Consider the following 11,363-nt stretch of genomic DNA (forward strand, 5'->3'; position numbering starts at 1 on the left):
TTTGTTAAAAAAGTGTGAGATGTGGGTGGAAAGCCCTCAGAACTCCAGCAGCAGGAAGAAGAGGAACATGTTAACTGCATTGTTTGTCAATCATTCAGCATTTAAGTATTTACTATATAATATAGTGTGGTTAGCGCTAGGAGACACAGACACGTGACATATGAACACATCTGGGAGAGACAAGATCAACACACCTGAAAGCAAACAGGGAACTACTAAAATTGGAGTACTCGCTAGAAATAGTTTGTACATGGAAGAAGTATTGTAGAGCAGTTAAGGGCACTACTTTAGGCAAAGCTGAGCTTGGTATGAATCTGAATTCCACCACATACTGTGTGATTATGAACAGGTTACTTCACCTGTGAGCCTTGGTTCTCTCTGTAAAATTGGGATAGTACCATCTACCTCATTTTGGAGTGGTGAGGATTAAATGAGATAATGGATGTAGACAGCATGGTGTTTGGGAGTGCTGGCTCTCGAGCCAGATTGCTTGGGCTCACACCTCGACTCCATCACTTCCCAGCTGTGGTCTTGGGCAAGTTACATACTATCACTCTTAGTTTTCCTGTTCTGAAAAGTCAGAATAACAACAGTACCTATACTTTTGGGTTGGCGTGAGGGTTAAATGAGTTTTCTCCCATGGAAAACACAGGAACACAATACATCTTCAACAGAAAAACGACCAATGAATTATTTACACAAGAGAAATGGAAACCTATGCACACACACAAACCTGTATGTGAATGTTCTTGTGGCTTTCTTCATCATCTCCAAAAGCTGGAAACATCCCAATGCCCTCCAACAGGTGACTAACAATGGAGCACCATTCAGCCATGGAGGGTAATGAACTGATTCGTACGGCAACATGGAGGAATCTCAAGCGCCTCGTTAAATGAAAGGAGTCAGACTCAGGCTCTACACTACAGAATTCCGTTAGGACAACATGGAGAAGGAAAAACTACAGGCAGAACAGACCAGCTGTTGCCAAGGGTTAATTAAGGGCGGTGTTTTGACAACAAAAAGGCAGCATGAGGGAGTCTTTCAGGTGTGATGGAAGTTTTGTAGCTTGATGTTTCAGTGGCGGTGTGACTACGCATTTGTCAAAATCTGTATGCTGAAGAGTGTATTTCATTGTATGTAAATTAAAGAGAAAAAACAACACATAAAGAACCTGTTGATTATTTCAGGAAACCGTGAATGCCAAATTGTGGAGAGGTGAGGAAGCAAGGAATACACTTAGACACACATGTTAACTTACACAGCTCACTTTATTCAGCAACAGAAGAGCTGGTTCTCAAAGTACAGCTGATAAAACTGGTTGGAATTAGCTGGACTCGAGCTGAATCAAGATGGAGTTCCCAGTTCTGATGGCTCCCGTTTCTAGATCCTTACATAGTCTGTGCTAGAGCCAGATGCTGCAAGACCAGTGAGCCAGTGTTTGAGATGACGGGTGTCTGATAACATTCTAGGAAATTCTACAGTGGAGTCTTCGGTGGAGTCCTGTCCCACGGGGAACGCCCGATTATATATTGGTGTGACTCTTACCAAGGCTCTGCATGGAGCTGACTCAGATGCACTTCAGAATCAGTGCTCACCCGAGGGGACGTTGACTTTGTCTTCCATTACGGCTCCTTTTCCGGGAAGGTCAATTATATACCCACCTCAGAACATCTGCTGGTTGTGCATCTTTCCTGGTCAAAGGTATCACACTAGTAAGTTCATCAACCAGAAAACCTAGGGATGGATTGTTTCTCTCCTCACCTTACTGTCGTGGAAAGATAGACAAAACCCAAAACGTGAGAAGATCAGGGATACAGGTAGGCTTTGCAGTTGCTCGTTAGCCTGCCTTGAAAGAAAAACCACACTACAGACCTATTTTGCTCATGAACAACTTTTATTTTTGTTCTCAGTATGTGCCCTTGAAAATTCCAAAATGTCTGGAGTTTCTGATTCTCCTGGGACCCGAGGTAACGGCATTGTACAGAGACACTCAACCTTGGCTCAACGCTCTCTCCTGAGGAGCAAAGTCGGAAGGCCTCAGGGAGAGGGAGCTGACACTCACACCTTATTCCAAGATGGGAAACACAGCTAACAAAGAATTAGTAAAACATAGACGTGGTCTGTAGAGGGCTTCAAATATACATATTCTATATATATAAACCTGTTATATAGGAGTTCAACTTATTGGTTGCCTTGTGATTGGTAATTAAAGTACAAATGATACAGATGTTGTACACCGCTGATTTCCCCTTCTCAGCCCCCTCCCTCCCCAACATAAATAACATCACAAAGGTCAGGTGATCCTAAGAGTTTTTGCTGTTGTAAATATTTTGTGTTTAAAATCATTTCCCCCCTTCCTCCTCCCCTGCAAACTACCTCTGAGTGTGTAACGTAGCAGCATGGAACGGACGAGACTGGGACGGGCATGGAGATGTGATGGGGGGGCGCGGAGCACGGCCCCTCATGGGGGGCACTGGGTGGGCTTTCGCATCTCCACTGGCTGCGCCAGGAAGCAGGGAATGTGTGCGTGCGCCTCCTCCCCGCCCGGAGGAGGAGGCTGGCTGGACCACTGAGGAGAGCCCTGAAGGCCTTGAGGTTTTGAAGACAGAGCACAGCTCCGGAAATGTCTTGGCTCAGTATTTACACAATCTCTTTAAGCTGCATTTTCCTTTTAAGAAATTTGTGTTTCTGAGGTTGGCTGGGGGAAAAAGAAGGAGCTTAGAAACAAAAACGAACCAATTCCCACATATGTAAAGTCCTGTTATAAGTCTTACTCAGTTATTTTCACACACATCATTAAAAGTAGATACTGACAATGATTGGTTTCTTTTCTTATTCTTTTTTTTTTTTTTTTCATTTTAGGAGCATGAGAAAAGAGAGAGAGAGAGAAAGGAGGGGTGCGCTAAGGAGACCTTCGTCCCTTCTTCAGCATTAAGTGACACTGGATGGTCTGGATCCGGTTCTTGGCGGGGACAAACTCGGGCTGCAGCTTCAGTGTCGATTCGTACCACACCAGTGCCTTTTCAAACTCTTCCTGTGAGGGCAAAGGGAGAACTGTGAGAGGTGTACTGCCACTGGACGAAATATATACTGGGGCTTTTTTTTCCCCCCTCTCAAAAAGCACCTCTGTGCTGGTGACAATCCTCCAGTATGTTCTCGATGGATCTAAACCACTAAGGAAAGCTCCGAGGCCTGTGAGGAGACGACCTCCATCTCCAACCACAACATCACAAAGAATACTAGGGCAGGTCCACTTCAGAGGTTTGACCCAGCGACGGGAGTGACTGTGGTAGTGGGAGCTCCCCTGCCTGAGTGGCACTGTGTGCTAGGCACTAGGCTATGGGCTTGACGAAATGCTTCCATTTAATCCTCACGGAAACCTCTAGAACTGTGCCTGGCACATGCTGATTATGCATCTGCCTGAATTTTCTACGGTAGCTGGAAAGATGGAATTCAAGTCAGGTATCTCACAGTTAGATGCGTACATTTTGAAACTGTTTTATATTCTCCCTGACATTTAAAAATAGGAAACATGGTTTGGAAATGATCACTGCCACAAGGAAGGCGTTCGTCTTTTACTTAGACTGATACTCTCAAGGAAGAGCCCACACCGACTGGTTAAATGGCTCCTTCTAGCGAAATGAGAGGAAGAATTCCTCATTTACAGTAGAAAATTTCATATTTACTGGGGATGAAGATAGATTCTTCAATTTTAAGAAGCAGAGAGGGAAATCCACACATTCAGCACTCCCTACCTGGCCAAGTGATACTTCCTGCCTTTGACGTCAAAGAGGACACACAGAACTCACAGCCTGAAGCCGCTCGTCCTATGAACGTTTACTGGGAGAACCCTGGGAATAGCCCCACGTTGGGACACTGAGCTTTAGATGAAAGTGGATGACCCGATTCTCCTGTGAAATTCAGCTATGACGCTGCCGGGGGACCCCGGGAATTTTAAGTTCTGAAACCAGTCCTCACTTCTGACCAGAATGAGGGTCCTGGATGACGGGTTTGTCATGTTCTCTGTAAATGGTATATCCCATGAAACCAGTGGCATTTCCTCATTCATTAAACATTTGGTGAGCACCTACTATGTGGCAAACAGGTGAAGTGCTAGGAACAGGGAGATGAAGAGCAGTGTTTTCCCTAAGGAGCTCCTTGTTTGGGGACAGAGACAAATACTTAAACAAAAAATTATAAAATGAGGTGAAAATACAGCAAGAAAAATATGCACAGGACATCATGGGCGCCATGAAGGGTACCTGGCCCCCTCCGGAAGTACGAGGGCACGAGTGTGCCCACGTGGGACGTTAGGTCAGGTTTCCTGGAACAGGTGGCGCCTCCAGAAAACTAAGTCAATCTGACTCTACTGTTAGTGTTCAGCTCATGGTGAGGAACTACGTAGTTGTGAATACTTTGATGAATTTCATGTAGTATTTTAAACAACTCACAAACCCCTTATCTGGAAAATTTACCTTTGGTGGAGCTAGCAGTTTTTTAGACACCGAACTTACAGGAAATTGGAGGACACTGACATAGTCAAGGAAGTTTTGAAATCAAAGATGTGCCACTGAGAGGAAGGGGCAGGTGGTATATGCTCTGCTCACATGCCAGCCTCACCATTGCCACGTAGACGTTGCCCAGCGTGAAGTGGTTCACGGCAAAGTGTGGCGCGATCTCCACTGCCATGGTGGCGACTATGACGGCGTCGTTCCAGAGCTTGGCGTTGTGCAAGATGTTGGCCAGGCTAATGAGGGGCACGTCCTGCAAGACGGGAGAGAGGGGAGAAACGGGCTTTTGAGCTTTCATTCCTGGTTTCTGTGATCATAAACAATGCAGCTGGTGTTTCCCGGTACACGGTCGGGTAGTGCAACTTGGATTTGCTCGTCTGCTGTTTGCTACTGGTCTGTGACAGATAAGAAGCTCGCACCAGAATACAAACCAATGCAGCACTCCTTTTACCGAGCAAGTCTTGCCTCAGAAAACGGACAAACCCAAAATGTCAGCTGAGTAAATAACCCCGCTGAGGGAGGCTGTGGGTTTACATCCTCCCCTCATTTCAGATTGGTAATGAAGTTAATAAGCTGACCCCTGCCCACAGACAGCGCTCTGAGTAGTGCTGTCACGGAGCGGAAGTATTTTCTGCAGGGACCCACTGCACCATCGGAAGTGCTAACTCCACAGGCCAAAGCCAGTCTGCTGCCTGTTTCTGTAACATGTTATTGGAATACAACCGTTCCTATTCCTTTCCATATTTCTGTGGCTGTTTCATGCTCCCATGGCAGAACTGAGTGGTTCTAACAGACACTGTCTGGCCTGTTGAGCCTTAATATCTTGTTCTCTGACCCCTGGTCTAGAGTCTTGGCCCTCCCCTATCACCTGGCTGTACAGGGCATAGAATGATGGGTTGGACATGTAGCAAATCATCGTCACAATTATTTATTCCCTTTAAATGTGTTACCCGAGCAACTGCTATCTATCACACTGTACTGGGTTCTATAGAAAGTACAGAAGAAACAGAAAAAAAAAGGACCCATCTTTGTCCTAACTAGACACCTGTTATAGTGCATATCATTATGAGGTCATAGAAATTTAATAACTTGCCTAGGATCACAAAGCTAGTAAGAGGCTGAGCTGCACTTAGAACTCAGTAAGGGTAGATGGAGAGCCGATGCCCCTCCACTCTTCCATGTATTGCCTTTAGGCACAAAGATGGCATCAGCCGTGTCTTTAGGAAGTATGAGATCTGGAGATGAATGCCGAGCTCAGAACATGTGACAAGTTTCCTGTTAAACAATTGTACATTCTCTGTCATTATAACAATTACTAGCCTGCTTTTGTTTTGTTTTGAGCTGAGCCCTCCTGCCACTTGTTGGCAGCTCAGCAGCAGCTCAGCTCAGGCCGGGAATCGAACCGGTGACCCTGTTGCTCAGAGTTCAAACTCTTGAGTGAGTTCTTAACCAACTGAGCCACTTGGCCGGCCCTGGTTTGGGTTTTTTTGTGTGTGTTTAAAGGTGAAGTTAGACAAAGAACAGGACCAGGCTAATGTACATGAAATTTGCTCCTGTGTCTGTGTCTAGAAGCAAGGTTACACCAGGAGTATACACAGAACAAGCGTAAGAGGCCTGCAGGCCCAGGGGCTGGCTGAATCCAGAGCGCCCCCTACGGGATGGCGGACCTAGGCCAGTGTATTTGCTACGTGGGATGGCGCCCACTACAGTAGGAGGGAGGGTATTAAATGACATAATCTCTTACAGTGATCTTGAAGCCCTTCTTCTCCCGTGTTCCAGCTGGCTGAGGTGCAGAAGGTGCGAGAGTGGGTACAACTCTCAGGCCTGCAGTGGCACAAGCAGAGTCACAGGTTCTCTGCCCTGTCCTAGCGTGCTGCCACTTTCTTACTGGCCGACTGTGAGGAGGGCAGGTTGAAACTTCAGAATAATCCACTGGGCAAAGGAAAGGACCAAGGGACAGAAATCCCCCCTCCCGAGTCCCGCTCACCTTCATCTGGTGTGGAGCGTAGTGCAGGGCTTGCCGCAGGCAGTCAATCGCCTTCTTCCCTTGGCCTCTCACTCTCCAGTAGAGGGCTGCCATGCTGGAAAGCACCCAGGAGGTCTGGTTCTACGAGGGAAAGGGCGACTGAGGCTCAAGTCTCTTAAATAACATACCAATTTACTACCAAGATGAAGGGCAGTAACATGCGTTCATGACCATTTAATTGAGCATTTACTGGGTGCTGGCACCATGCCATGTATTTCCTGTTCATCGTCTCATCAACCGTAATAAAAACCTTACGAGCTCGATTTCACTACTTCAGCCTTTTTATAGTTTTCAGAAAACTATGATTCAGAGAGGTTAGGTGTCTTGTCCAAAGCCACTCAACTACTAAACAGCAGAACTGTATTTCATGTTCATGTTCTTGTTAATTTAAATTTACTTAACTTTTTGAACAGGTAAATCATTCACGTGTTTCAAAAACTGTAAATTATACAGTTATACAGTGAAAAGTCTTCCTCCCATCCTTGTCTCCAGCATATATAAGTGAACACTATTTTTAGTTTCTCATATAACCTTCTAGGATTTTCTGCTCTATACAAATATGAATACAGACTTATACTCCCATTTTTTTAATATGAGGTAAGTTATTACTTATATAAGAGGTAACAGTCACCTGCATTTTGGTTTTTTTACTAAACAATACACCTTGGAGATCTTTTGACATCATTGTATGAAAAGCCTCATTGTTTTGTTATCAACTGCATAGTATTTCACTGTATGGATATACCATTAGTTATTAAACTAGATCTTTATTAATCAATATCGCTTTCTCCTCCAATTTTTCCTATTATAAACAATGCTGCAAATATAACCTGTATAGGTGTAATTTTGCATTTGTGCATGTGTATTTGTAGGATTCATTTTCAGGTGTGGACATGCTATGTCAAGGGGATACACACTTGTCATTTTGGTAGATACCACATTGCCGCCCACAGGATTATAACAATTTAATCTCCCACCAAAAATATATGAATGTCCCTCCCTGTTTCCTTATAGCCTCTGTTATTAAACTCTTGGAACTTCTGATAGGTGAAAAATGTGGTTTAAATCTGCACTTCCCTTCTTATGAGCAGAAGTGACTATCCTTTCATGTTTGACATCATTTTATATTTTTCTGTAAAGTATCTGTTCTTACATTTTGTTAATTTTTCTGGGAGGTCTTTACCTCATCTATTTGAAAAAGCTCTTTACATATTAGGGAGAGGAGTCCCTTGCCTGTTATATGAATTACAGATCCATTCCCTAGGTTTTCTAAAGCCCACCTTTGGATTTTAAGGTGCTTGTGTAACAGAGTTTTGATTTCTACTCATACATAGTTCAGTTTATTAATTTAATTCGATGGCTTCTGGGTTTTCATTTGCAGTTAGGAAGGTCTTCCTTACTTGAAGTTTATCAAGAAATTTTACCACGTTTTTTTTCCCCAGAGCTTTTAGTTTCATTTTTCACATTTAAATTATTGATCCATTTGAAATTTAACTTGGTGTAAAGTAAAAGATATGGCTCCAATTTCATTTTTTTCCAGATGGCTACTAAGTTGTCCCAATAATATTTAGTGAATAATTCATCTGTTTCCCACTGAGATGCTACCTTTATCATATACACAATTCTAGTATTTAATTTTGGATTGATTTAGGTCTAATTCTGGATTTTCCTATCTATTTCATTTGCCCCTTTTGAGGGATGGTCTCTAACTTCCAGCAATCACAGACGTGGCAGTCAGAAAACTCACCGTGCTGCTTCTTTCTTCCAGTCTAATTTTTTGGTACTTTTGTCATTCTTCATTGGTTGGGGAATACAGTATTTATATTTGCTTCTGTCACCCTATTTCCCACCTTTGTTTTTGTATGAATTCTATAGTTAAATATATTCGCTTGTCACTGACATTAATTTTGTGTGGTTTCCCCAATCATCTCCTGGTTGGCTTAAGTTCATCTTCTAGTAGTTTCCTCAAAAAGAATTCATGGGAACAACAGTCTTTGAGATTGTTGTTACAAGTCTTTTTGTTATCCCGAAATTCTTATGTTGAAGTCTTAACCTTTAATATCTCAGAATGTAGCATGTATTTGGAGATAAGGCCCTTTTTAAAGAGGGGATTAAGTTGAAATGAGGCCATTAGTATGGGACCCTAATCCAATCTAACTGGATTTGTATGAAGGATTTATAGAATAGGAAGAGAAGCATCAAGGTCACGAGTATGCTGTGAAGCCGCAGCAAGAGGACTGCCATTTGGAAGCCAAAGAGACAGGACGCAGGGGAAACCAACCCTCCTGGCATCTGGATCTCCCGTCTCCTCGCCTCCAGAACTGTGAGAAAATAAATTTCTATTGTTTAAGCCACCAAATCTGTGGATTTGTTATGGCAGCCCTAGCAAACCAATACAATCATATATGTTCAAAACTTTGTCTGCAGCTTTCAAACCTGAAGGACAACTCGCTGGATATAAAATCGTGGCTCATTCTTTCTTTCCTTGAATAATATGTTGGCATTGCTCCATCGCCTCTTGGGGTGGAAGGCTGTGCAGAGAAGTCTGAAGCTAGCCTGATTTGTTCTTCTTTCTTAGAGACTTGATCCTTTTGACTGGCTTCCCCAAAAGGATTCTTTTTAAAAAAGAATAATCTTTGATGTAGATGTTTTGTTGATTCTTCTCATCAGATTATGGAAGTCCTTGTTTATTCTTAATTTGCATTAGCTTTATATTGTATTGAATTTTGTCAAATGCAAACTACTGAAATGATTTAATGATTTTATAATTTTTCTTTTTTGATTTGGTGAATGAAATTTAAGGGTTTTCCCAAAGTTAACCCATTTTTGTATTTCTGGGATAAACCCAACTTGGTCAAGATGCATCTTTAAAAAAAAAAATGCTGTTGGATTCCTTCTGTTAATACTTTGCTTATGGTTTTGATACTTAAATTCATGAGTGAGATGAACCTATAGTTTTTCTTTCTCATGTCTTTGTCTAGTTTTGTTTTCAAGGTTACACTTGTCTTAGGGAGGTTCGCGCCTGATACTGTTGTGGTTTCCTACCCACTATCTTTCTGAGGGTAGTCAGTGCCAAGTGAGGGTGAAATACCTAACTGGACCTAAGACCATCTACAGAGATCAATGCAACTCCTTCCTGCCTTTTGTATGACTGTTGTCATAAATTTAACCTCAGAAGACACTACTCTTATTACTTTGTATAGTCATACTCTTTTATATTTACTCTAATATTTACCCTTTCTGTCGCTCTTCACTCTGTCCTGTATTTCTGAGTTTCTATCTGGGATAGGTTTCCTTCTGCCTAAAAGAAATTCCTTCAGTGTTTTATTTTTTTTTTTTTACAGTGAAAAAAATTATATTTAGAATTAGCCAGCTGCCTCAGTTTAGATGATCCTAATTTTGTTGGCAATTTCCAAAGCATAACAGTCAGGAGCTAGTCAGAACATATGCCTTCTTCTATCAGGCCTGATCAGGGTGTTGACCTTGACCACGTCAATGTCATAGAGCTTCTTCACGGCCTGTTTAATCTGGTGCTTGCTGGCCTCGACATCCACCCACAATGAACACAAGTGTATGCTGTCGTCTATCTTCTACATGGCTGACTCCGTAGTTAGGGGGACTCTGATGGCACAATGGTCAAGCTTCTCTCTCCAGGGGGCGCTCTTCCGAGGATATGTGGGCTACCTTCAGAGCCACAGTGTCTTAGACCTTCCAAAGGTGATTGATGTGTGTGGGTCTTTTTTTTCTATGGCTGTGGAGGCCTTTCAGCTCTGCTTTCTTTGCCTTCAAAGACTCTGCTTTGGCTTCGGCTTTGGGAAGGGAGGAGCTTCCTTCTTTGCTTTTGGCGCCATCTTTGTGAAAAGGCCCCTTAGTGATTTTTAGTGCAAGTCTGTTGGTAACCTCTTTCAGTTTTTGGTGGTCTAAAATCTTTATTTAACCTTCACTTAAAGAAATGCTCAGATCTTAAGTGTAACATTCAGTTTTGACTATGACTTAAAGACAAAATTTCTAATACTCTAGAAAGTCCTTTCAAGCTGCTTCCCAGTCAACTCTTTCCTCCCACAAAGCATTCACTGATATGCTTTCTATCACCATATGTTAGTGTTGCCTGCACTAGAATTTCATCGAGTTGGGATCACTTATTATGCACTTTTTTGTGTGTCCAATGTCTTTTATTAGCATACTTTTGAGATTCATCAACACGGGATGTTGGATCTTTCTTGCTAAATAATATCCACTGTATAAAAACACCATTGTTTATCCATTCTTTTATTGATGGGCATCTCACTGTTAACAGGTCTTTTGGCTATTATGAATAAATCTGTTGTGAATATATGTTTTTTAAAGACTTTTTATTGGGGAATTGGGGGATGGGAACAGTGTTGGGGAATTGGGAAAGGGGAACAGGCAAGTTGCTGTCCTTTTTGTTCTTCAGTCTAGTTGTGGAGGACATCGCTTCACTGGCCCATGTTAGTATTGTGATCATTGTGCTCTTCCCGGCTGAGGCAGATTGGTCGCCGGCCATTGGATAGCCACTCATGGTAGCTTATGAGAGCACACTGTCGCTGGCAATTCTTGGCAGCCCAGCTCCAGGTGAAGCTGTTGTTCACCATCTTAGCTGTAGAGGGTGCAGTGTCATTGGCCCATGTGGGATCCGAACCAGCGGCCCTGCTGCTCAAAGCTTGCACTCCCAAGCCAACTCTTAACCAATGAGCCACTCGGCCGGCCCGTGAATATATATATATTTTTAAAGATTTTTATTGGGGAATTGGGGGATGGGAACAACGCTGGGAAATTGGGGAAAGGGGAACAGGCAAGTTGCTGTC

The 11,363-nt window shown here is 43.0% G+C and overlaps 1 protein-coding gene and 1 long non-coding RNA gene across 3 annotated transcripts in view; one reads left to right on the plus strand and one right to left on the minus strand.

Annotated features, from left to right (window-relative positions):
• Positions 1-1,875: 1,875 nt before the first annotated feature.
• Positions 1,876-11,363, minus strand: part of TTC17 (tetratricopeptide repeat domain 17) — a 97,008-nt gene continuing 87,520 nt past the window's right edge. For both annotated transcript variants that reach the window (XM_019659949.1, XM_019659948.1), the window contains 3 exons: positions 6,499-6,618; positions 4,621-4,764; positions 1,876-3,034 (listed from right to left, as the gene is read on the minus strand). In XM_019659949.1, coding sequence (XP_019515494.1) covers positions 2,903-3,034; positions 4,621-4,764; positions 6,499-6,618 — 396 coding nt within the window. In that variant the 3' untranslated portion in view covers positions 1,876-2,902. The remainder of the gene's footprint in view (positions 3,035-4,620; positions 4,765-6,498; positions 6,619-11,363) is intronic.
• Positions 6,626-11,363, plus strand: part of LOC109391962 (uncharacterized) — a 67,937-nt gene continuing 63,199 nt past the window's right edge. The window contains exon 1 of the long non-coding RNA XR_002125962.1: positions 6,626-8,860. This is a non-coding gene — a long non-coding RNA (uncharacterized LOC109391962). The remainder of the gene's footprint in view (positions 8,861-11,363) is intronic.

Source organism: Hipposideros armiger, unplaced genomic scaffold (genome assembly GCF_001890085.2).
Source record: "Hipposideros armiger isolate ML-2016 unplaced genomic scaffold, ASM189008v1 scaffold_309, whole genome shotgun sequence".
In the NCBI taxonomy this organism is placed as follows: Eukaryota; Metazoa; Chordata; class Mammalia; order Chiroptera; family Hipposideridae; genus Hipposideros; species Hipposideros armiger.